Raw genomic sequence first — 27,601 nt, 5'->3', positions numbered from 1 at the left:
CGTAACCCTCTATTCCCTTCTCCCTCATATGCTTGTCCAGCCTCCCCTTAAATGCATCTATACTATTCACTTCAACCACTCCCTGTGGTAGCGAGTTCCACATTCTCACCACTCTCTGGGTAAAGAAGTTTCTTCTGAATTCCCTATTGGATTTCTTAGTGACTATCTTATATTGATGGCCTCTAGTTATGCTCTTCCCCACAAGTGGAAACATTCTCTCTGTATCTACTCTATCAAAACCATTCATAATTTTAAAGACCTCTATTAGGTCACCCCTCAGCCTTCTCTTTTCAAGAGAACAGAGACCCAGCCTGTTCATCCTTTCCTGATAGGTATAGCCTCGCATTTCTGGTATCATCCTTGTAAATCTTTTTTGCACCTTCTCCAGTGCCTCTGTATCTTTTTTATAATATGGGGCCCAGAACTCTACACAGTACTTTATAGTTTATTACAATTAATGGTTTCTTAAAACGCATTGTTTGGTGCTCTCAGCTACCTTTAAATTTTGTAAAGAGTGGGCTAGTACTAGCAGTCTTTCAAGGAGCATCTATTCTGTATGCAAATATGTCATTTACGTTTCTAATCAACAGCATATAGTAATAGGTATATCTGGGTTTGGCTCTGATTTCCCCTCTTGGTCGAATAGCCTGCTGACTCTTACTGTCTACAACAACAACAACTTGCATTTATATAGCGCCTTTAACTTAATAAAATGTCCCAAAGACATTGACAGAAACATTATCAGGCAAAATTTAACACCTGAGTCATGTAAGGCGATATTAGGACAAGCGACCAAAAGCTTGGTCAAAGAGGTAGGTTTTAAGGAGCGTCTTAAAGGAGGAGAGAGAGGCGGAGAGGTTTAGGGAGGGAATTCCAGAGCTTAGGGTCCAGGCAGCTGAAGCCACGGCCGCCGATGGCGGAGCGATTAAAATCGTGGATGCACAAGAGGCCAGTAAAGGTGGAAAGCAGAGATCTCAAGGGTTGTAGGGTGAAGAAAAAGTGGATGGCGGGGGGGGGGGGCGGGGGATGTGCAAGAGGCCGGATTGGAGATTTGAAAGCAAACCGACCGGCAAGGCTGAAAGCACATGGCTCATCCCCGTGCATCCTTGCGTCATACAACTTGGCTGAGCCAGCGGGGCAAGGCAACGAGTGGCCTCTACAGTGCTGTCAAATCACACCTGTGGTACTTGCCACCCTTATCTCAGTATGCTACACATCTTGGGAGTCGAGATTAGATTGCTTCAATAGTTTGGCGGCTAAGACCGCTCTTTTCACACTCAAGCGGCTGAGTGCCTGTGTCCCAGTCCTGGCAGCTGCTTAAATGAGACTGACACTTGGCTACTTGAGAGCTCAGGCATGGGAAGGGGGGTGGAGGAGGGGAAGGGCGCGGGACGCAGCAGCAGTAAACGCAGTGGGGCAAAGTCTCATCTTTCTTTTCACATTTCTCCTGAACAGGTCTTTACCCATAGAATGGTTAGAATGTGGAACTCGCTACCACAGGGAGTCGTTGAGGCGAATCGCATAGGTGCATTAAAGGGGAAGCTAGATAAACACATGCGGGAGAAAGGAACAGAAGGATATGCTGATAGGGCGAGGTGATGAGGGGTGGGAGGAGGCTCGTGTGGAGCATTAACATCGGCATGGACCTGTTGGGCTGAATGTCCTATTTCTGTGCTGTTAATTCGATGTAATTCTTTGTGTGCAATTTTCTCCTCTACTGTGATGAATTTGCGCTGGGGGGGGGGGCGGTGGTGGTGAGAGGGGGTGGAGGTGGAGAGAGTATGGTTTTCTCCTGGGCATCGCTGGCCATTACAGACCACATCCCCGACAGTGGAGAAGGGCCTAAATGGAAAAGTTGCCAACATGACTTGCACGAACTGCACCCCGTGCGAGTTTCACTCACGTGAAGCATGAATCTCACAGGCGCACATCTCTTCAGTTCAAAGAGCATGACTTTGACGCTTCACATCTCGAGAGTTCCCGGCAGCTGCTTAGAGAAGGTGGCCAGCCCGACTCACTTGATGTCCCTTAGATATTACTACGATTACGAATCTCAAAGACACACACAATTGTACACAGCTTCACAAACACATGCCAATCCCCAATATGCTTAGAGAGACGCATCTCGACACACGTACGTACCGATATACCTGTACACATACATACCCACACACATACCCACATACAGACGACCCACACAAACATACATACCCACACACATACAGACGACCTATATAATCATACGTACCCACACACATGCACCCACATAGCTACAAACTCACAAGGGTCATTGACCTGAACCGTTAACACTGTTTCTCTCTCCACAGATGCTGCCTGACATGCTGAGTATTCCCAGCATTTTCTGTTTTTATTTCTACAAACTCACACACTGGCATACATATGTGCACACAAAATGCACCCACACACACACACACACAAACATAGGAACAGGAGGAGGCCATTTAGCCCCTCGAGCCTGTTCCGGCTTTCAATGAGATCATGGCTGGTCTGCGACCGAACTCCACATACCCGCCTTTGGCCCCATATCCCTTAATACCTTTGGTAAAATTAACGATTGATCTAGCATCAATTGCCGTTTGCGGAAGACACACACACACACAAAATGCATCCACACAATCAAATGTTACATAGTCGAAGTTCCTCTTCAGGTTCAACTTGGTCTGCTCCTTACCAGGTTCCCCACATAGAGCATATGATCAAATTCAGCGGACATTGGCTGGTGCTCCATGGCCATGAAGAGGGTGTTCAGCACGATACAGATGGTGATCGCTAGGTCCAAGAAAGGATCCATCACTACATATTTCAATGTTTTCTTCACTTGTATCCATATCGGGCAGCAGTTCCAGATAAGGAAGGTTTGTGAAAAGTAATACCAGCAGCGAGGATACTTCAGGCGAGATTCTTCAAGTTCTAGGAGTGAAACCATACAGGAGGGTTGGTGTTAAGCAGCAAACTGAAGGTGTAATCGCGGCACTCTCGCTATGGCTTCAGTGACTACACTTCAAAAGTACTTCATTGGCTGTAAAGGGCTTTGGGACGCCCTGAGGTCGCGAAAGGCGCTACAGAAACACAGTTCTTTCTTACTTGCTTTACGGTCTGGCACCCAAACTGCGATATTCTGCATGGCATTAATGGCAACACTCACCGATCGCCATTCCACAGAACATAGGAATGTAGGAACAGGAGGAGGCCATTTAGCCCCTCGAGCCTCTTCCACCTGTCAATGAGATCATGGCTGATCTGCGACCTAACTCACTATACCCGCCTTTGGTCCACATCCCTTAATTCCTTTGGTTAACAAAAGTCCATCAATCTCAGATTTAAAATTAACAATTGATCTAGCATCAATTGCTGTTGGCGGAAGAGAGTTCAAAACTTCTACCACCCTTTGTGTGTAGAAGTGTTTCCTAACTTCACTCCTGAAAGGTCTGGCTCTAATTTTTAGACTATGCCCCCTAGTCCTAGACTCCCCAACCAGCGGAAATAGTTTCTCTCTAGCTACCCTATCAGTTCCCCTTAATATATTGAAAACTTTGATCAAATCACCCCTTAACCTTTTAAATTCCAGGAATACAACCCTAGATGGTGTTTATCTCGCCTCGTAATTTAACCCTTGGAGTCCAGGCATTATATTGGTAAACCTACGCTGCACTTCCTCCAAGGCCAATATATCCTTCCTAAGGTGTGGTGCCCAGAACTGCTCCCAGTACTCCAGGTGTGGTCTAACCAGGGCTTTGTATAGCTGCAGCATAACTTCTACCCCCTTGTATTCTAGTCCTCTGGGTATAAAGGCCAGCATTCCGCTGGCCTTTTAGATTATTTTTTGGACCTGTCCATGGCATTTTAATGATCTATGTAACTGGACACCCAACTCTCTTTGGACCTCCATTGTTCCTAGCCTTTCACCATTTAGAAAGTGCCCTGTTCTATCCTTTTCAGGTCCAAAGTGAATGACCTCGCACTTGCGTACATTGAAATCCATTTGCCACAGTTTTGCTCAACAACAGATTGTACTTGAACCCAAACATAGCAACTGTATCCTCAGCCAAAGCAATGAGAACAAGATTCTTCCAATACACCCTCTAATGAATCAGTGTTTGACAATATAAATTGCAATTCCCTCCACACACACACAAGGGAAAATGATATAAGATTTGTCAGACTTCTTTGATATGGAAGAGAGAACTTGTATAATAATTTAAGGTGTCAGCCTTGGCTCAGTGGTAGCAGTCTTGCCTCTGGGTCAGAAGGTCATGGATTTAAATCCCACTCCAGAGACTTGCCCACATAATCTAGGCTGGCATTTCAGGGGCCGTACTGAGGGAGCGCTGCAGTGTTGGAGGAGGTGCCGTCTTTTATGTAAGATGTTAAACCGAGGCCCCATCTGCCCTCTTAGATGGATGTAAAAGGTCTCTCGGCTTTTGTCAAAGACCAACAGGGGAGTTCATCTGATGTCCTGGCCTTCAACATCAATAAAACAGATGATCTGGTAATTTAGCTCATTGCTGTTTGTGGGACTTTGCAATGCACAAATAGATTCAAAAGCAGCCTTCAAAAGGGAACTAGATAAATACCTGAAGGAGAAAAAATTGCAGGGATATGGGGAAAGTGCGAGGGAGTGGGACTCACTGGATTGCTCTTTGAAAGAGCCGGCGCAGACTCGATGGGCCGACTGGCCTCCTTCTGTGTTGTACTATTCTCTGATTCTATGTTTCCCTACATTACAATGGTGACTACACTTCAAAAGTAATTGGCAGTGCTAAATCTGAAACCTCCCTGCTTTCCATGGCTCAGTTCCACAGCAGGCAGTAAGTACCCTTATCCAAAAAGCCATTGGGGATGCCAACACTGGTGCAACTTTTCTAATTCGATGGGTCTATTCTCCTATGAAATTTTCTACTAACTGATAACTGATGCTATACTTAGCCAGCGTTACTTTTTCCTTCAGGTCACTGGCGTGCTGCCGTACACCCGGATTATAAAGAAAACATTGTCCCTTTTCCTGAAAACACAGCCTCTGTAGTCCCGAGAGAGAGAGAGCGAGAGAGCGACAGCTTCAGTTTCTTCTGAAAACAAGATCTCCACAGCTACTGGTTAGAAGGCTTCTAGTTCCTCCGCAAACAAGTCCTCCTATCGTCTCCGGAGAGATGGTCACAGACCGACTAATCAAGACCTCCATATTACATAGAGTTTACAGAACAGAAACAGGCCATTGGGCCCAGCTGGTCCATGCCGGTGTTTATGCTCCACAAGAGCCTCCTCCCACCTTACTTCCATCTAACCCTAGCAGCACAACCTATTCCTTTCTCCCTCGTGTGTTTATCTAGCTTCCCCTTAAACGCATCTACGCACTTCCCCTCAACCACACCATGTGGTAGAAAATTCCACATTCTCACCACTCTCTGGGTAAAGAGGATTTTTTATTGGATTTATTGGTGACTATCTTATTTTTATGACCTCATATCTTATATTTATGACCCTAGTTTGATGCCCTCCAATCCCTCCATATACTCCTTGGGGAAGTTACTTCAGATTCTTATGGATGAAAAAAATCACCATGGCCCTGGGAGCCATGGCTTAAATTGCTCCAGGAACCATGGACTCTGCTCAGCCCCCCTCCTCCACCCCATCCCCCCCAAGGAAGATGACATCGATTTTAACTGGGCACTTCTCCCATCGCGACTAAACAATTCCCCTTTAAATATGGCAGTATTCACTTTACACGCTTGGCCATATGTCCGATAGGCAAAATAGCTGGGTGGCACACAGTCATTAAAGGCAGACCTTAGCAGGTTTTGAGAGCCAGCACTGTTTCTATTGATTCTGTTGCTGGAACTAGAGACTAGGCAGTCTCTAAAACACACACCAATCAGCACTGTTGTATCCTCGCTGCATTGATTTCTGAAATGTGAGACATAACATACTATCTGTGTGTTTATTTGCCAATAAATTCGCTTGTAGAAGGCGCCTGAGGAAAAATCTAAAAGCAGAAATGATTACAACCGCGTTAGAATGATTATTGTATTTACGCACCAACATGCAATAACTTAGCTGGGGTTTAATTTTACTTCAGACCATTGCCGACTGTTCAGCTCAACAAAGGCATTGCTTCACAGAGCAAAAGGATCGCATTTGTTAATTAAAACTACAAAACCTGGCTTCTCCTATTCAGTGATATTTGTTTCGTATTCTCTGTATTACATTCTCTGTATTACAGAAACAGGCCATTCGGCCCAACTGATTGGCAATAGATTGGGAGAAGGGGAAGTGCAACGAGACCTGGGTGTCCTTGTGCACCAGTCGCTGAAGGTAAGTGTGCAGGTGCAGCGGGCGGTTAAGAAGACAAATGGTAGGTTGGCCTTCATAGTGAGAGGATTCGAGTACAGGAGCAAGGATGTCTTGCTGCAGTTGTACAGGGCCTTGCTGAGACCACACCTTGAGTATTGTGTGCAGTTTTGGTCACCTTATCTGAGGAAGGATGTTCTTGCCATGGAGGGAGTGCAGCGAAGATTTACCAGACTGATACCTGGGATGGCAGGAATGACGTATGAGGAGAGATTGGGTTGATTAGGCTTATATTCGCTTGAGTTTAGAAGAATGAGAGAGGATCTCATTGAAACTTATAAAATTCTAACAGGACTAGACAGACTAGATGCAGGAAGGATGTTCCCGATGGTCGGGGAGTCCAGAACCAGGGGTCACAGTCTAAGGATAAGGGGTAAGCCATTCAGGACTGAGATGAGGAGGAATTTCTTCACCCAGAGAGTGGTGAACCTGTGGAATTCTCTACCACACAAGGCAGTTGAGGCCAATTCATTAAATATATTCAAGAAGGAGTTAGATATATTTCTTAAGGCTAAAGGGATCAAGAGATATGGGGAGAAAGCAGGGACAGGGTACTGAAATTGGATGATCAGCCATGATCTCATTAAATGGCGGTGCAGGCTCGAGGGGCCGAATGGCCTACTCCTGCTCCTATCTTCTATGTTTCTATGTCTATGTTTCTAACTGGTCCGTGCTGGTGTTTGTGCTCCACACCAGCCTCCGCCCACCCAATTACATTGCTAGCCGAGGGTATTCAGGGGTATGAAGCCAAGGCGAGTAGATGGAGTTAGGATACAGATCAGCCATGATCTCACTGAATGGCAGGACAGGCTCGAGGGTTCTGAATGGCCTCCTCCTGTTCCTATGTTCCTAGCATGTCCTGACTGCAGAAACACTTATCATTTGATGCAATTCATTCACATAAACTGCATCAATGTGGGTTGAAGCCAGTGTGCGATAGGTTATTTCACAATGTTTTGCAACTCTTCCAATTAATTTTCTTCTCTTTCGTTTCACGTTTCATTTTTTTTTTGTTGGGATTATGAGCCATCGAACCGTTAAAAGATTACAGCACACAAGGAGGCCCGCCGCATCTGCGCCAGCTCTTCGCTGGAGCAATCCAAGGTTAATCTGACTGCCCCCGCTCTCTCCCCATAGCCTTGGGTCTTCCTCTACTTGAGGGTCGTGAAACCTTGGTTCTCAAAATGTGGAAGCCAACAACTGGAAAAGAGTAGGAGCGAAGATGAGGTTAAGCCGGAAGTAGTCTTCGGGTGAGGCCGCAGTTGGGTTTTAAAAAGCCTGGTGGTCGTAAGAGGAAGGAAGGTATTGAGTGAGGTAAGGAGCCCCACAGTATTAAGATCCATAGAAACATAGAAACATAGAAGATAGGAGCAGGAGTAGGCCATTCGGCCCCTCGAGCCTGCTCCGCCATTCAATGCGATCATGGCTGATCATCCAAATTCAGTACCCGGTCCCTGCTTTCTCCCCATACCCCTTGATCCCTTTAGCCTTAAGAAATATATCCAACTCCTTCTTGAATATATTTAATGAATTGGCCTCTACTGCCTTCTGTGGCAGAGAATTCCACAGGTTCACCACTCTCTGGGTGAAGAAATTCCTCCTCATTTCTGTCCTAAATGGCTTACCCCTTATCCTTAGACTGTGACCCCTGGTTCTGGACTCCCCGACCATCGGGAACATCCTTCCTGCATCTAGTCTGTCCAGTCCTGTCAGAATTTTATACGTTTCAATGAGATCCCCTCTCATTCTTCTAAACTCCAGCGAGTATAAGCCCAATCGACCCAATCTCTCCTCATACGTCATTCCTGCCATCCCAGGTATCAGCCTGGTGAATCTTCGCTGAACTCCTTCCATGGCAAGAACATCCTTCCTCAGATAAGGCGACCAAAACTGGATGGGTTAGAGCAGGAGACAATGTGACGAGTCTTAATATCAACACAAGAGAGGATACAGGGAGCCGTACATGTAGGACGGCGCATTTACAGGTTAGCAGGAACAGCAGAAGAAAGTTCGGAACAGCACTGCCCATAATGGTACTGATAAAATAGAGCTATGGTAAAAAGAGAGAGATGGAGAGATGCTGGAGACTGGATCGTGATGTAAAACTGTGCTTTCTCCACAAGGACCTAGGCTTTAATTGAGTGCCGGCAGCTGGTTTAGCAGTCTCTTTCCTCTGTGATTGCTGCTCAGGAAAGAAATGAGTTTGTAAAATCTCACCTAAGCTCTGAGCATGTAAAAAGCCCAGTGCCAACGCAATTCTCTCAATGGCTCTCGAAGACTGTTGGGCTTTGGCCCACCTCACCCAATCACTTCAAGCATCTCCATTTACTTCGCTATCCTTGTGCTGACACAAACCCCCATTTAAAAAAAAACTGTTCTCAGGACATGGGTGACACGTATTGCCCATCCTTAGTTTCCCTGACAAGGTAGTGGTGGGCCTTCTCTTTAAACTGCTGCCGTCCTTATGGTATCATCATGACGTCACCAAATTAAACAAGAACATCAGCTTATTTATATTTTTCTATTTATTTTAATTAATGAGTGCACATTTAAGGGGTGGGGGGGCGGCGGGGGGGGGGGTGTTGCAGGAGATGCTTGCCGGAATTTTGCCTACCTGGACGGGTCCGGCGCGGGAGGTCGGTGTGGCGGGTCGCGACCTCGCTGCTGGCTCCGTCCCACTGTTGAAAATGAACTTACCTTAATGGGGCCTATTAAGCCTGCCCAGCGCGTTACCCGGCCCAATGAGATGGAGGGGGGTCTGGTGACGTCGTTCATGACGCGTTTTCAGCCAGGATCTTTAGAGGGGCCATGGCCACATTAGATTTGAAGTTTAATCTAACAGAGTGCTGTCAGTGCACTACAGCATTGGAGTGCTGCAAACACTGACAATGACTGCACAGAGGCACAGGGCTACACCCAGGATCATCGGCGGCTCCCTCCACATGTTTATGGAGGCAGTCAGAGCACGCAGGGAGGTCCTCTTCCCTTCCGATGAGCAGAAGAGACCTCCCCAGGAGGCCAAAACAGCCTGATTGCAGAGGAGGTCATAAGCAGGGATGTGTTCAGGAGGACCTGGGTGCAGTGCCGTAAACATTTCAATGATCTCAGTAGATCAGGTAACGTGAGTGCAAAGCCACACTCAACTTCATCCTGCGGTGCCTCTCATCACATCCCCATCACTCTGCCTCCCCAACCCTACTCCTGCACATCCTTACTCGCACCAACATACCTTGCACCTCCATCCATCCCTCTCTCAATCTACATTATCACATCCCCATCTCACTAGCCACTCTCACACTTGCCCTCATCCTAGTGCAATCAGACCAACTAACAACACACAAGGGTAGCCACTTGGGTGTTTTATCCAATGTTTATGTAAAGTTTCTGTTAATGTGGCGTCAAACATAATGTGGTGGGAATCCGAGTTGTTCATGTAAATTAGCAACAGCAGGGTTCCCAACACCGACCTCTGGGTCACTGCACTCAGCACTTCTCCCACTCCGACATCACTTCCCTCACAAGTACCCGCTTCCCAACATCACCATTGCAGACGGATCTTTCCAGTTAGCACTAAAACGCATGTCAACCGTGGTATTCCAATATTCATCTTCAAACAAAGCATTATTATATTTGAACTTCTCTCTCTGTTACAGCCTTTCCTGTCTCTTGATTTAATTAATATTGCTCCCCTGTGTCTTGCCTCGCTCTTGTTCCTCATAAGCTGGAAATCCTCCATCCTACATATTCCTTCCTCCTCCCTGCATCCTCGTTGTGTTGAAATAACATAATCTCTTACCCTTAACTCATTCTTTCCTTGGAAATCAAAACTGTGGAACGTCTTACTTCAACCAGCGCCACCACCCCCCCCACCCACCACCTTTACTTCCTCCTGCAATCTACAGCTTTTTTAAAAACTTAAACTTCTTGATTTATTGCGTCTTCTTTCCAACTCTTTTTGATCTTGGTGGTACCTTGTACCATGGGCCTTGGCCCCTCACACAGGTTTCTCAATGTTTAGCGATGAGCCTCCTACACAGTGCGCACAAGATCACAAGACAGGCATGGATGAGGATGAGGGCAGATGCTCCATCTCAGCTAAGAGAGAAAAAAATCTACACTCACAACAGCCGACTGACTCTTGAACGGCTCTAAGGGGATGAATTTCGGCGGAAGATTGGCGTAAGCTCAGGATTGGCGTAAGCTCGGGATTGGCGTAAGCTCGGGATTGGCGTAAGCTCGGGAAGCCTTGAGGAAATTCCCGGCACCAGGCCCCTCCACTACTTCGAAGTCAATTCTATGCATTGATCGCTCTTTGTTCTTTGCGTGAAGAACTCCATGACAACAGCCTTAAATTTCCCATGGTGTGGAGATGTCGGAGTTGGACTGGGGTGGACAAATGTAAGAAGTCACACAACACCAGGTTAGAGTCCAACAGCTTTATTTGAAATCACAAGCTTTCGGAGCGCTGCTCCTTCGTCAGGTGACTTCACCTGACGAAGGAGCAGCGCTCCGAAAGCTTGTGATTTCAAATAAAGCTGTTGGACTATAACCTGGTGTTGTGTGACTTCTTACATTAAATTTCCCAGTTCAGCAGTTTGAACTTATGCTCCCGGGACCTGGTACTCCAGATTTACCTCATCAGGCTATAAAGGCCGAGATAGGAGATAAAAGCCAACATTCCATTCGCCTTCTTGATTGCTTTTTGACATATGAAGTGTCAAGTAATAATAATATCCTGACATCTTCTCCAATCGCACCTTTACCTATTTTCCTAGCAGAGAGGTCAATAACCAGAGGGCATAGATTGAAAGTAATTGGTAGAAGGTTCAGAGGGGAGTTGACGAGAATTTTTTTTCATTCAGAGGGTGGTGGGGGTCTGGAACTTGCTGCCTAAGAGGGTGGTAGAGACAGAGACCCTCACCACATTTAAAAAGTACTTGGATATGCACTTGAAATGTTGCAACCTACAAGGCTACGGATCAAAAGCTGGAAAGTGGGATTAGGCTGGGTAGCTCTTTGTCAACCGGCATGGACACAATGGGCCGAATGGCCTCCTTCTATGCCGTAAATTTCTCTGATTCTGTTTCTGCATCATTCACAGACTGTGTAAGCCACCCTAGTTTACTGTGTTCTATGTAGAGCCTTAGCTACACTTGAGGACTATGACGCAGTGCCTAGGATTCAAACTTCTATAGCGACTTGATCCCAATATAGCTGCACTCTGATATCAGCCACACACACCCATTACAAGCTGCTAACCCCCAGAGGTGTTTGCATGATACCCAGATCCCTAAGTGGTGGCTGAACCTTTCAGGGATGATATATGGGCCAGGATAACTGTATGAGGGAGAGTAAGTGGCTACTTATTGGGCCTTTACAGGTCACACAAGTACTTTCAGACCATTAACTCCAATGACCTAACCTATCAGAGCAGCAGCAATGTTGCATCATGCCACACTTTCTTGCAAGGCTTTGCCAAATTTATGAATACAGCCAGGCATGGCATCCCCTTCCATTAGTATTGTGAGATCAGCACGTCAAGCCCGCCCCCCCCCCGACAAATCCACTCTATACTGTACTGACGTGGCAACATAGTTCAGTTGTTTGCTTTGCGGATTGTTGCACCTCACTGACTTGACATCTGAAGTGTCGGGTCATAACACCCTGAGCTCCCTCCCAGTACCGCCATCGGCTATTCCTACCCCATTCAAAGTCTATGGAAGTCATCCGGCTATTTTTCATTAGGTTCTGCGTTCTACGCGGAGCTGTAGCTGCAGAGTTCCAAGAGGGAATATCACCATCAAGCAATGTTCGCGTGAGGCTGCGGCCCGCTTTTACGTGGGAGAAACCGGGCGCGTGCGGAAAATTTGAAATGGGCCGCGCAGCCAGTTAAAGAGACCGCGCGCGAGAAAGCAAGTTAGAGGGAACTTTGCCATTAGCCCCGCCTTTTAAAAAAAAATCTATATAAATGCGAATAATCGTGATGAAGTTAAACACCGATCTTAATATTTTTCTGCCTGTTCCCCTGACTGGAGAGTCTAGAACCAGGGGTCACAGCCTCAGGATAAGGGGTCGTCCATTTAAGACGGAGATGAGCAGGAATTTCTTCACGGAGGGTTGTGAATCTTTGGAATTCTCTGCCCCAGAGGGCTGTGAATGCTGAGTCTTTGAGTATATTCAAGGCTGAGATAGATAGATTTTTGGGAATCAAGGGATATGGGGATCGGGCGGGAAAGTGGAGTTGAGGTCGATGATCAGCCATGATCTTATTGAATGGCGGAGCAGGCTCGAGGGGCCGCATGGCCTACTCCTGCTCCTATTTCTTATGTTCTTATGTTTTTATTATTGGTCATTCTTTTTAATTGTTTTGTTCCCTTCCACATTTCTCCTCCTTTCTTTCCTGCTTTTCTTTTAATGTTGGTGACTTATTCTGGGTACAGTTCCACAGGTACCATTGGTCTCTTGGCACCCAGCACAAGTGGCCACTCTCCAGTAGGCAATCTGGGCATGGGGGGGGGGGGGGGGCGACTGCAGTCAAGCCCCCATCCTGCCCACATCCTCGCCCGCCACCCATGCCCATGTATTTTCCAGAAGAGGTCACCGGATAGCAAGATCTCTGGCCGATTGTCCTCCCTCTAACCCTGGAACACTGAGGCTAACCTCAGCGAGGTGTCGTGATCCGGAACGCACTGTCTGAAAGGGCGGTGGAAGCAGATTCAATAACAACTTCCAAAAGGGAATTGGATAAATGCTTGAAGGGGGAAAAAAATTGCAGGGCAGGGGTAGTGGGACTGATTGGATAGCTCTTACAAAGAGCTGGCACAGGCACGATAGCCTCCTTCTAAGCCGTATCTTTCTATTATTCCATGATTCAATAGATTAAATCGCTGCAGTTGATTTATTCATATGAGCACCAATTTAGAGCATAGGTCATTTCAGTTGGATTGATGCAATCCTATCATGGCAAAAGTAAATCTGATTCAGCTTTATCTGCCTCGTCATCATGAAATCTTCAATAAGGTTAAGTTGTATAAACAGTCATCCCAATCTGAATTGAGACAAATTGTATTCAGACAAACTGTACTGAGCCAATGTATAGTCAATCTGAACCGAGCCAATCTATACCAAGTCAATCTGAACCGAGCCAATCTATACTGAGTCAATCTGAACCGAGCCAATCTATACCAAGTCAATCTGAACCGAGCCAATCTGAACCGAGCCAATCTATACCAAGTCAATCTGAACCGAGCCAATCTATACCGAGTCAATCTGAACCAAGCCAATCTATACTGAGTCAATCTGAACCAAGCCAATCTATACTGAGTCAATCTGAACCGAGTCAATCTATACCGAGTCAATCTGAACCGAGTCATTCTGAACCAAGCCAATCTATACCGAGCCAATCTATACTGAGTCAATCTATACTGAGTCAATCTGAACCGAGCCAATCTATACCGAGTCAATCTATACTGAGTCAATCTGAACCAAGCCAATCTATACCGAGCCAATTTATACTGAGTCAATCTGAACCGAGCCAATCTATACCGAGTCAATCTATACTGAGTCAATCTGAACCGAGCCAATCTATACTGAGTCAATCTGAACCGAGTCAATCTGAGCCGAGCCAATCTATACCGAGTCAATCTGAACCGAGCCAATCTATACTGAGTCAATCTGAACCGAGCCAATCTATACCAAGTCAATCTATACTGAGTCAATCTGAACTGAGTCAATCTGAACCGAGCCAATCTATACCGAGTCAATCTGAACCGAGCCAATCTATACTGAGTCAATCTGAACCGAGCCAATCTATACCGAGCACGGTGGCATAGTGGTTAGCACTGTTGCCTCACAGCGCCAGGGACCCGGGTTCGAATCCGGCCTCGGGTAACTGTCTGTGTGGAGTTTGCACATTCTCCCCGTGTTTGCGTGGGTTTTCTCCGGGTGCTCCAGTTTCCTCCCACAGTCCAAAGATGTGCGGGTTAGGTTGATTGGCTATGATAAATTGACCCTTAGTGTTAGGGGGATTACATACGTGGGGTTACGGGGATAGGGTGGGATATGTGTCGGTGCAGGCTCGATGGGCCAAAATGGCCTCTATCTGCACTGTGGGGTTTCTGTGATTTCTGTGAATCTGAAACAAGCCAATTTATACCGAGTCAATCTGAACCGAGCCAATCTATACCGAGTCAAACTGAACCGAGCCAATCTATACCGAGTCAAACTGAACCGAGCCAATCTATACTGAGTCAAACTGAACCGAGCCAATCTATACTGAGTCAATCTGAACTGAGCCAATCTATACTGAGTCAATCTATACCGAGCCAATCTATACTGAGTCAATCTGAACCGAGCCAATCTATACCGAGTCAATCTATACTGAGTCAATCTGAACTGAGCCAATCTATACTGCGTCAATCTGAACTAAACCAACCTGAACTAGGACAGTCTGCCTTTTTGCTGGTTCAACGCCATGTGTCATAATTGAAATCCTTTTTGTATTTTTTTAGCTGCAATGGCATGTTGGGCAATTGACAGCTGTTCAGGAATGAAACTAGCACCAGGTACGTTTTGTGTTTATTAAGTGAAGCATTTTCACAGTTTTATCTAAAAGGAGGCCGGGGCAGGGGTAGAGTTTGAGTTTAGCCAAACTGGACCAAACATCTGAGCCTCCCATAGGTCGCTGCCGCCCAGTCTGAACCGTGTAAGAGACAGGTGGAGCTGTATTTTTGTGATTATGCTTTTTGTATTGTTGGTCTAATTATCAACAAATGAAAGAAAGGAGTGAGTCAGCAAATCTGTTCATTTCCCCAGTAACAGCAAAGGCCACCAAAGGAGAAAGAGGAGGCGCGCAGGGTGTAACCATCTTGGCCACATTGTACAAATCGAATACACAGCACAGTACACTGTAGAATGAATGCCACCAATTCAACAGAGTATAGAATATCCTCCACCATTGGTAAATGTAGCAAAAGGGAAGAGGACTCAAGTGTAACCAGTCCTTTGCAAACCATCCTATCCCCTCCCCACCTCAAGGAATGCCTTTGTTCCAGACCCCTAACCTCACCATTGGTCTTACCTTCCATGGTGTTGGTAAGGACACTAGCTGCACTGACTGCCCGCTCTCTTTGATGTGACTCCTCCAGGTAACCCACAGAGATACGATGATCTGTCAGCAAATGCTTCTTACTCATTTCATTATCCGATGAGGAAGACTGCTCAGGAGAAACAAAGAACAGAGTTAATCCTGGAGTATGATGTCCTCACAAAAAATTCCCTGCTTAAGCCATCAGGAGAAGGACACTGAATAACTGAGTTAACCTTTCGACGAAAGGTCATCGACCTGATACGTTAACTCTGTTTCTCTCTCTCCACAGATGCTGCCTGACCTGCTGAGTATTTCCCGCATTTTCTGTTTTCATTTCAGATTTCCAGCGTCCGCAGTATTTTGCTGGTGACACTGAACAACTGACTTCCTGGTGTAACTTCCCCATCATTGATTGCATCAACCCTTCAGTCAATCATCAGCTGGAAAGACTGTGCACCTGTGTCTATTACTCATTTTCAACAACAGCTTGTGTTTCCTTATGTTTGAGTGGTTTAAGAATGTAGCAATGACTCTCTCTTCCTGCCCAACTGCTAATGTTTTGAGCAGTTATGATATGACGAGAGAAAGGGAAAGAAAGAACCAATTTGCATTTATATACCGCCTTTCGTGACCTCAGGAAGAATGAGGTAGGAAGATGAGGGGAGGCAATATAAACTAAATGGTACAATTTTAAAAGAGGTGCAGGAACAGAGAGACCTGGGGGTGTATGTACACAAGTCTTTGAAGGTGGCAGGCCAATTTGAGAAGGCTGTTAACAAAGCATATGAGATCCTTGGCTTTATACCTAGAGGCATGGAGTACAACAGCAAGGAAGTTATGCTGAACCTTTATAAAGCACTGTGTTGTGTTGCATTCCGGGCACCACACTTTAGGAAGGATATCAAGGCCTTGGAGAGGGTGCAGAGGAGATTTACCAGAATGGTACCAGGGATGAGGGACTTCAGTTATGTGGAGAGACTGGAGAAGCTGGGGTTGTTCTGCTTAGAGCCGAGAAGGTTAAGGGGCGATTTAACAGAGGTGTTCAAAATCATGAAGGGCTTTGATAGAGTAAATAAGGAGACACTGCTTCCAGTGGCAGAAGGGTCAGTAACCAGAGGACACAGGTTTAAGGTAATTGGCAAAAGAACCAGAGGCGAGACGAGGAGAAATTCTTTTACATGGTGAGTTGCTATGATCTGGAATGCACTGCCTGAAAGGGCGGTGGAAGCAGATTCAATAACAACTTTCAAAAGGGAATTGGATAAATACATGAAGGGGAAACACTTGCAGGGCTGTGGGGAAAAGGCAGAAGAATGGGACGATTTGGATTGCTCTTTCAAAGGCACGATGGGCCGCATGGTCTCTTTCTGTGCTGTATCATTCTGTAACTTTATGATTCTCAGGACATCCCAAAGTGCTTTACAGCCAATGAAGTACTTTTTGAAGTCACTATTGTAATGTAGGAAACACGGCAACCAATTTGTGCACAGCAAGGTCCAACAATTAAATAAATGACCAGGTCATCTGTTGTAGGTATAAATATTGGCCGGGGTAATGGGAGAACTCCGCCGCTCGGGATCTTTTATGTCTACCCAATCCGTGAAGATGTCATTGAGGTGTCAGTTTATTTCAGTTAGAAGGTTACGGGTTGGAGCCCACCTTCAGAACTTGTGCACATACCTTAGGCTGATACTTCAGTGCGGCACTGAGGGAGTGCTCTGCTGTAAGAAATGCCATCCTTTGGATGAAGCATTTAACCAAGGCTGTGTCCAATAGTTTCAGCGGGCATTAAGGACTCTGTGGCATTTTTTGAAATACAGGAAACTTTTTTTTATCCGGCACCGACGGGACCGACGTGGTGCCGGTTCATCAAAAATTCCGGATAACCGAAAGCTGTAGTAAAAGATACGGAGCTGAGAGCTCCGTATAAAGCAACAAACCCTGTTGCTTAGCAACAGCTTCAGAACAATGGCCACAAGTTGCAAGCGTCTCTGTAGCTTAGCAACAGCTGCAGCCATACCCTTGCACAGCAACAGATGGAGGAAGGCAAGTAATAAAAGTTACCTGAACCTACTCCTGAACTTTGCCGGTTAACCGAGATTTCCGGTTATTTAGGTGCCGGTAAATCGAAAGTTTCCTGTAGTGCCAAATCAGATCAATTGATCAGTTTGCTATTTGTGGGAGTTTATTGTGCGCAAAACGGTTGCCGCAGTCACTGCCCAAACAAAAGTAATTCCACCCGAGAGTAATTCACTGTATTGAAACAGTTTTACTACCCACCACCTCCCCCCTCTCCTAAAGATGCTAATCTGTTGCTGGGCTACAGTTCCACAGGTGCTCCTTGTGTGTGAGAGCCTAAGCAGTGAATGTCAGAAAGACTACTTGACCCTGTGGGGCATCACAGACCAGCTCAACCCTGCCCTGGCCCAACGTCCGCACTTGCCAGCGTGGACACCTCTTGCCAGTACAACTGTAGCACAGCCTCGGCCGCACGCCGACTGCCATCCAGATTAGCTGTCTCAGCAGGGGTTGAGATGCAGACTTTGCTGGTACTGTACGGCCAAGCATCACTCCAGGAAATGCACTTATCCATTTAGCCCCAGGGAGCTCCAGCAGCATTTCTTCTGCTGAAACAAAACACCGCACTGCACTGCAATCTCCTCCTCCCGCCAAACATCGAATCAAGTCGGACTTATTGAACTGCTGCCCAAATTCATCAGACAGGCCACCAGATCAAAGCCGAGTATGAATCTCTTCTTGTTCCATTACGTGAGTGTCAACCAGAAAAGATTTCATGTACGTGCTGACTAACTGGTCAGTCCCAACAGGATGAAATGATGCTTGAATTTGGCATCACAGACATTCTTAATGAGCTTTTTACGCAATGATCAATATCCCTCTTTGCAGCCTGGTGCCAGAGAGCAAGTAATCTATTGGTGACTGGGTGTGTTCTCCGGCCAGCGCCTAAATCATGAAATTTTGTAATGCGGTCGCACAGGAAGGATGGTTATTCCCGGAAGAATACGTCAGTACTCGGTAACTCTGGTATTGAGATAGAGGATCAGCCATGATCATATTGAATGGCGGAGCAGGCTCGAAGGGCCGAATGGCCTACTCCAGCTCCTATTTTTCTATGTTTCTATGTAACACCGTGTGGAACTAGTTACTAACTGAGGTATAGGAGAAATCAGCCCAACATAGACATTTCTGCCGACATTAGGCACACCATCTCTTGCCAAGTCCAAAACCAAACAGGGTCTAGGTTCGGATCAGGGCGTGGGATAGGGCAGGGGTGGGTCAGGAGCTGAGCCAGAAATGGGATAAGGGCTGCGCAGAGGGCGGAGCAAGAGTAAAACAGGGAGTGGGATGGTACGAGGCAGGAGGTGGGATAGAGCAGGGCGGCGGACAAAATATTCGTGAGGCAGGAGTTGGGGTGGGGTGAGGCCGGGATGGGATGAACCATGAGGTGGGATAAGGGCAGAGGATGTAATAGTCCTGAGGGGGAGGCAGACCAACATACGCCGGTGGGATGGTGTGAAGCAGGAGATGAGATCGGAACAGGGCAGGGGTTGAGACAGGGGTGAGACAGTCGGTGGGACAGGGACAAGGCAGGGGAGGAGATAGGGGTGAAACAGGAGGAGGAATGGAGCACGGGAGTGGGTGGGAATGTGGATTGAAATCTGGTGTTTGCTTTGCTAACGATGAAAATTCACTGCAATCCTAAATAGCTAATGTCTCCACATCATGAAACTCAAACTTGCAACTTAAGAAAAAAACTTCTGGTGTCAAGTTTACAAGTTAGGATTTTAAAATAGGCGGTGATCCCAGTCTAACCTGTCTAATGGTACTGGCCAGGTTTTTTCCCCCACTTTGTCTTGTGTTCACAGTAAAAGAAAGAACTTGCATATATATAGATTTTCACATCCTCAGGACGTCCCAAAGTGCTTTACAGCCAATGATTTCCTTTTGAAATGAAAAGGACGTATAACCTGAAGCCACCCACCAACGGAAAAGGAAATCGTGTGGGGTGTAAAACAGGTCATCAATTTGCTATTGGCCGTTTTCCGCCCAGTGATGAAAGTTAATATTACCCCACTCCTGTGTACCAGTTAGTGTGCCCAGAGTTAATCATTAACCCTAACTGAAATCTATAGTTGATTGAACATCACACGACATACCCAACACATTCTCCCGTCTCTCTATCTCAAAATACCGTGCCATCAGGCCAATGTGTATAGGCTAAAACTGTCAGTCAGATTTATTTCCCAGTGCACATAAACCAAATGATACTAAACAAGCACAATTCTTGAAAATAATCAGATTGGAATGAATCCTTAGGGGGTTTAAAATACACTTTTTAAAATGTATATCTTACAGAGTCTGGAGCTAAGACTTTTTGCTAAAACAGTGAGGCTTGTCTCTTTAGAAAACTTTGCAGATGCAATTGTTCTATGTAAATGATGCAATGTCAATTCATGCACAGAATTTAAATCTCTTGCCAGAAGTAAAGACTGTAGGAAAATTCCCCACGACTGAAACAGACCAAAGGCTTCGGAAGTTCGAGCTGTCAATCATCCATGATTAAAGGCAATATTGTGGGGATTTATTGCACCGACAATGTCCATATCAGTTTGCATCCAGAACAAAGCCCTACATCCTAACTATCTTCCAGATCAAGTAACTAGTGGGGTGCCACAGGGATCAGTGCTGGGGCCTCAACTATTTACAATCTATATTAATGACTTGGATGAAGGGACCGAGTGTACTGTTGCCAAATTTGCTGACGATACCAAGGTAGGTGGGAAAGCAATTTGTGAGGAAGACACAAAGGGGTCGATTTTCCTGAAGCTGTCAGGAAGAAGGCGGGACTACAACTTTCGGGTTTTAGGCCTGCCTACTTAGACGTCCGGCCAATCCGTGCGATTTTCCCTTGATTGACCTTGTTGAGCCCGCCCAGCGGGCTCAGCAGGCCAATTAAGGGCCACCCGGCAACAGGTGACGTCACAGACTGCAATTTCATCTGTCAAGGGTTCTTGACAGATGAAATATCAGTGTCTCACAGCTGTTTGAAGCTGTGAAACACTGACAGTCTGAGTTCTAACATGAGTCCTTCTGCACAGACTCAGTTAGAACTCTCAGCAGCACTCAAAGCTGAAGGCTGTCACTTTTCACAGATCGCAGCCGTTCAGCTTTAAGTGCCGGCTGAGTGATGGGCTCCCGACGGCTACAGGAAGAAAGGCTGTTAAGGTAAGTACAGGTAAGTAAAAGTTCTTTACACACTTTAGACACACCAAACACACTTACCTTTGCACTCATGCACCCATCACTCACCTGAGCACCGACATCGCGACCCCTCCAACTCCTTCAACCTGACGGCCCGCCTGCTCTAACCTGGCGTGGTTTGGGTCGGGAATCCCACACGAAACCCCTCAAAATAGGGATTAGGCTAAAAACTGCCTGTTAACTACCTGTTAACAGGCAGTTAATTGGCACTAATCCCTTCCCGCCTGGTTTCGGCGGGTCCCAGTGCGGGGCGGGTACCCGCTGCCCCTGAAACTTGCGTGGGGCGGGGTTTTGGGCGGGATGGTGTCGGGACCCCCAAATTCGGGATTTTCTCCCCCCGACATGCCTGAAACCCCACCTGACGGCTCCAGGAAAATCGACCCCCAAGAGTCTGCAAAGGGATATAGGGAGGTTAAGTGAGTGGGCAAAAATTTGGCAGATGGAGTATAATGTGGGAAAATGTGAGGTTATCCACTTTGGTAGGAAGAATAAAACAGCAAAATATTATTTAAATGGAGAGAGACTACAGAATGTGGCAGTAGAGAGGGACCTGGGGGCCCTCGTACATGAAACACAAAAAGTTAGCATGCAGGTACAGCAAGTAATTAGGAAGGCAAATGGAATGTTGTCCTTTATTGCAAGGGGGATGGAGTATAAAAGTAGGGAAGTCTTGCTGCAACTGTACAGGGCATTGGTGAGACCACACCTGGAGTACTGCGTACAGTTTTGGTCTCCTTATTTAAGGAAGGATATACTTGCATTGGAGGCAGTTCAGAGAAGGTTCATGAGGTTGATTCGAGTTGAGGGGGTTGTCGTATGAGGAGAGGTTGAACAGGCTGGGCTGGAGTTAGAAACATAGAAACTAGGAGCAGGAGTAGGCCATTCGGCCCCTCGAGCCTGCTCCGCCATTCAACGAGATCATGGCTGATCATCCAAACCCTAGTACCCGGTCCCTACACCGACAGCCATCCCTATCCCCGTAACCCCGTAACCCCACGTATTTAATCCCCCCTAACACTAAGGGCCAATTTTTATCATGGTCAATCAACCTAACCCGCACATCTTTGGACTGTGGGAGGAAACCAGAGCACCCGGAGGAAACCCACGCAAACACGGGGAGAATGTGCAAACTCCACACAGACAGTCATCTGAGGCCAGATTTGAACCCGGGTCCCTGGCGCTGTGAGGCAACAATGCTAACCACTATGCCACCGTGCTGTTTAGAAGAATGAGAGGTGATCTTATTGAAACATATAAGATACTGAGGGGGCTTGACAGATTTTTGAAAAACAGGGGAGTCAAGGATTATGGGGAGCGGGCAGGAAAGTGGAGTTGAGGCCAAGATCAGATTGGCCATGATCTTATTGAATGGCGGAGCAGGCTCGAGGTGCCAAATGTCCTAACCCTGCTCCTATTTCTTGTGTTCCAATGGTTAACTCATCAATAGTGGGACAAATTGGATAGCTCTACCAAAGAGCCGGCACAGGCACGATGGGCTGAATGCCCTCCCTCTGTGCTGTAAGATTCGATGATCTTTCAACTTGTATTCTGTAATGCAAGACAGGTTCCATTTTAATTCAAGCTATTTGTTTCACAACTCAAGTATAAAATCTCCCTTTTTTTCATACCACTGTCTCCAAGGATTCCCCTAAAGATGATAGAACACATTTGTTCAATTAAGAATGCTGTTTTAAATAATCTCATACCAGACTTCAGGCCACCTTGTTTTATTTGTTATCTTCATCACGCCCTTTGAAATTCTAATTTGCATCACTTGACGAAAAACAGTTGAGGCGTGACATGAATAATCCCTTGAAATGGAGCTGGATAATTTTTGATTCCGATTATAGAGGTTAAATATAGACTGAAATGATCAAATGCTCCCTATCCAACTCTGGAGTTTCCTCCCGAGGCCTCTCCGCCTCGTTACCTCTCTCTTTCCTCCTTTGAGACGCTCCTTGGAACCTACCTCTTTGACCACTGCCCTAATACCTCCGTATGTGGCTCGGCCTCAAATTTTTTCTGATAACGTTCCTGTGAAGCGCCTTGGGACGTTTTACTACTTTAAAGGCGCTGTATAAATACAGTTACAAGGCCGGATTTTCCGACCCCCACGGGTGCGTAGGCGCCCGTAGGGGCCGCGCAAGTGCCGCTTTCAAGCACGCGAAGCGCATGCGCTGAAAACCGGCACTTGCGATCTGTCAAGAATTCTCTCCGCCTTGCCTGGGAAAAGGGCCTCTGGGGGTGGAGAGTTGCGCTTTTTGCACATCTTCTGCCTGCTGAAAGGCCGTGGAATTCTTACGCATGCGAAGGCCTGCTTTTACCAGCTTAAGAGTGTTGAAAAATAGAAAAATTAAATTTGATAACTCATTTATACATTAAAAATACTCTTCAAAAAGGTAAGTTTATTTTTAACCCCATAAAAACATTAAATTTTTTTCTCCAAAATTTTTTTTAGAATTAAATGGAATTTTAATTATGTAATTAAAATATATATTCAGTATTTAATGTTTTAGTGCTTTTAAATGTGACCCCCATTCATACTTTTGATAGTAATGTCCCTACAGACCTGTCAAAAGTATGAAGGGGGATTCCCTTCTTTGATTGGTTCGCCTGGCCCACGTGATCCCAGGGGCGCTTGCAAACCGTATGCGCCCCTGGGATAGGTGGGCTTCTGCCCGCGTGGACCCGGAGAGGCCCAGGATCGCAAGCCTCGGGGTCTACGGAACCAGCAGGTAGGTTCGTAGATTTTTTTCCGATCGGAGGCACCCGCCCGCAGGAAGCCTCTGATCAGAAATTCAAGGCCAACGATTCTTGTTGTTATAGGCTGCAGTGTGTACCATCTACAAGATGCACTGCAGCAACACGCCAAGGCTTCGTCGGCAGCACCTCCCAAACCCGCGACCTCTACCACCTAGAAGGACAAGGACAGCAGGCGCATGGGAACACCACCACCTCCAAGTTCCCCTCCAAGTCTCACACCATCCTGACCTGGAAGTATATCGCCGTTCCTTCATCATCGCTGGGTCAAAATCCTGGCGCTCCCTCCCTAACAGCACCGTGGGAGTACCTTCACAACATAGCCTGCAGCAATTCAAGAAGGCGGCTCACCACCACCTTCTCAAGGGCAATTAGGGATGGGCAATAAATGCTGGGCTTGCCACTGACACCCACATCTCAGGAATGAATAAAAAGCAGTCTCAGTGTTGTTGGAGCAGGAGGTGCAATGTTGTCGGAATGGTGAAGATATGGGAAGAGATAAATATTTTGGAGTTTTTTGGCTTGATTACCCAAGGATTTCATGGAGTTCTTATACCAAACTTTTCATCAGAAGATTAAATGGGTGAGGGAGTGTCCGAGGTAGGGTAGACTGTACTTGGTCCGTGTTTGGGCCAAGTGATGTTTTTTTTTGCTTATTCCAGGCTTTCCCACGTTCTGTAAAGACTGATTATAGCTTGGATGCCTTCATTTACCACAGGCCCTACAGAGAATACAGAATGTTTCCAACACTCACTCAGCTTAATTTGTTTTTATATTATCGTTGTGGTCCCTTGACACAGAGACACGGAGTGGTAGGATGCAGTTTTGCATTTTCTAATTCCCAGGTGGCAAGTTGCCAATCTCACCTGGAGCAGTGGGATGAGGCACTGAGAGCCCTGGGTGAGGTAAAAATAATTTAAGAGGTGGGCTTCGCTTCTTAGGGAGAATGGTTTGCATATCACAGACAGACAGGATATTCTAATAAGGAATTAATGAGTATTAGAACTCCAAAAGAGCCCAACATTTCTGATCCCAGGACTTAGAAACTTACAGCACAGAACAAGGCCATTCGGCCCATCGTGCCGGTGCTGGCTCTTTTTAAAAATTCATTCATGAGATGTGGCCGTTGTTAGCAAGGCCAGCATTTATTGCCCATCCCTAATTGGGCATTTCAGAGGGGCAACCACATTGCTGTGGGTTTGGAGTCACATAGAGGCCAGACCGGGTAAGGACAGCAGATTTCCTTCCCTAAAGGACATTAGTAAACCAGATGGGTTTTTACAACAATTTCATGGTCACCATTACTGATACGAGCTTTTTATTCCTGATTTATTTAATTAACTGAATTTAAATTCCCCAGCTGTCGTGGTGGGATTTAAATTCACGTCTCCGGATCATTCGTCCAGGCCTCTGGATTACTAGCCCAGTGACATTACCACTATGCTACCGTGCCCTTGAAAGAGCTATCCAATTAGTCCCACTCGCTTATCCAATACTTGAAAAGTTATTATTTAATCTGCTTCCACCACCCTTTCAGGAGTGCATTCCAGTTCATAACAACTCGCTGCATTAAAAAAACATTCTCCTTATCTCCCTCCACCTGGCTCTTTAGCCAATTATCTTAAAATTAGCCCGTTATACAAGTCTTTGTTACCTCTAGATTTGACAATTCCAATGCTCTCCTGGTCGGCCTCCCAGCTTCCACCCTATATAAACGAGCTCATCAAAACCTCTGCTGCCCGTATCCTAACTCACACCAAGTCCCGTTCACCCATCACCCCTGTGCTCACTGACCTACATTGGCTTCCGGTCTGGCGGATCCTCAATTTAAAAAGTCTAATCCTCGTTTTCAAATCCCTCCAAGGCCTCGTCCCTCCCTTTCTCTCTAACCTCATCCAGCCCCACAACGCCGCTGCCCCCCCCCCCCCCCCGAGAGATCTCTGCCTTCTCCAATTCTGGCTCTTGAGCATCCCCAATTTTAATCGCTCCACCATTGGCGGCCGTGCCTTCAGTTGCCTAGGCCCTAAGCTCTGGAATTCCCTCCCTAAACCTCTCCAGCTCTCTCTCCTCCTTTAAGTTGCTCCTTAAAACCTATCATTTTGACCAAGCTTTTGGTCATCTGTCCTAATATCTCTTTATGTGGCTCGGTGTCAAATTTTGTTTGTTAACACTCCTGTGAAATGCCTTGGGATGTTTTACTATGTTAAAGGCGCTATATAAAAGCAAGTTGTTGTTGTTGATTGAAAGACTTGCAGCTGCCCCTGAGGCAGATGCTGGTGGCTCAATGGTAGTCAATCAGCGCAGAGTGAGGGGACTGAGAAAGCGCCCATGGAAGCTCAGCCCCTGTTGTTTCTCTTGTCTGAGTATTTGTATCAGTGACAGGCTCATTCCTGACATTTACTGACACCGGGTAGATTTCCAATTTTTTGCCTACAATGTCAACCATGGCTCAGTGGGTAGCACATTTCATCTCTGAGTCACAAGGTTGTGAGTTCAAGCCGCACACCTTTGCACAAAATCTCTCCATTGCAGTACTGAGGGAGCGTTGCACTGTCGGAGATGCCGTCTTTCGGGTACGACGTTAAACTGAGGTCCCGTCTGCCCTTTCAGGTGGCTGTTGTGGCGGTACCACCGGTTGTCCCTTACATATAGATATATATATACATAATTCCCTTTAACTTACCTAACTGTATGTACTTAACTTACTTATGTATGTATAACTTACCTGTTGGGGCCATTGCCCCTTTAACTTACCTGTTGGGCTGTTGCCCCTTTAAGAGGCGACCTAACACGCTGACGTCACGCATCACGTGACGCACACGCGCCGGCCGCTGGCCCGACTCGGTCTTCCAAGACGGCTGCCGGCACAGCCCGGCCTACCGCGACTTCGGCTGCATCGGCCAGCCGACGGGAGCGACGCGATCTTCCGCCCCCGCGGCAAGCACCGGCACAGCCCGGCCTCGCGACCTCGGCCTCAACGGCCAGCCTCCGTACCGGGAGACGCGCTGACACAACGACACGGTCACGTGACGCCCAAGGCGTGGGAACACACAGCAGAGCGTGATGACGTCATCACGCTCCCCACAGGACTGCGAACTCAGTCCTCGTGGAGTCCCCGCTAGGACAAGACCTATACCACGGTGCTCCTACAGTCAGCCATCTTACCTGCTATCTTACCTGATGTAATTAGCCTGTTCCTGTAAATAAACAACTTATTTATAGTTCGTCGAAGTCAAACTCTCTTATTTAGTGGCGATCTACACGAACTGCTACATTGTAAAAGATACCATGGTACTATTTCGAAGAGGAGCAGGGGAGTTAAGTTCTCCCCAGTGTCCTGGCCAATATATATCCCTCAAGCAACATCACTAAAAACAGATTATCTGGTCATTATCACATTGCTGTTTGCGGGAGCTTGCTGTGCACAAATTGGCTGCCGCGTTTTCTACATCACAACAGTGACTACACTTCAAAAGTACTTCATTGGCTATGAAGCATTTTGGGACATCCTGAGGTCGTGAAAGGCGCTGTATAAATGCAAGCCTTTCTTTCTTTTACAGCGATGTTCGTGCGTGGTGCGAGCGCACGCCGGATAATGAGGGTGCTGAGGACCGCTCCCCTCAGCCCGATTTTCAGACGCTTGCAGTGCGCGAGGTAGCTCACTGCACGCAAGGACTTGGAAAATCTAACCTTGTCGAGTAAGAGTTAAGCAACCTCTTTACTCAGAAAGTGGTATGTGGAACTGGCTACCGCAGGGAGTAGCTGAGGCGAATAGCATTTTAAGGAGAAGCCAGATAAACACATGGGAGAGAAAGGAATTTAAAACATTTGCTGATGAGGTTAGATGAAGTCGGGTGGGAGGAGGCTGGTGTGGAGCATAAACACCGTATGGACCGAATGGCCTGTTTCTGTGCTGTACATTCTATGTCATTCTATGTAACTAGTTTCAGTTCTACTCCATTCCCACTCTTCTTTAATTTTCATTTTAATTTAACATTTTTATTATCGACTAAGCTGATTTCCCATGGCATTGCACACTGGGAATCAAGACCAACTAGAGCTGGGTGTGCAAGACATAAGATTTTTAATGAGATACTATTCCTG

General features: G+C 46.6%; 1 protein-coding gene across 2 annotated transcripts in view; it reads right to left on the bottom strand.

Annotated features, from left to right (window-relative positions):
- scn5lab (sodium channel, voltage gated, type V-like, alpha b) overlaps positions 1–27,601 on the bottom strand; it is a 524,522-nt gene that overhangs the window by 264,398 nt on the left and 232,523 nt on the right. For both annotated transcript variants that reach the window (XM_085987471.1, XM_085987470.1), the window contains 2 exons: positions 15,446–15,581; positions 2,693–2,931 (listed from right to left, as the gene is read on the bottom strand). In XM_085987471.1, the coding sequence (XP_085843597.1) occupies positions 2,693–2,931; positions 15,446–15,581 (375 nt within the window). The remainder of the gene's footprint in view (positions 1–2,692; positions 2,932–15,445; positions 15,582–27,601) is intronic.

This window comes from Somniosus microcephalus, chromosome 5 (genome assembly GCF_052327205.1).
Source record: "Somniosus microcephalus isolate GS21.2 chromosome 5, FLI_Smic_1.0, whole genome shotgun sequence".
NCBI lineage: Eukaryota > Metazoa > Chordata > Chondrichthyes > Squaliformes > Somniosidae > Somniosus > Somniosus microcephalus.
This window is presented reverse-complemented; position numbering and strand designations above follow the sequence as displayed.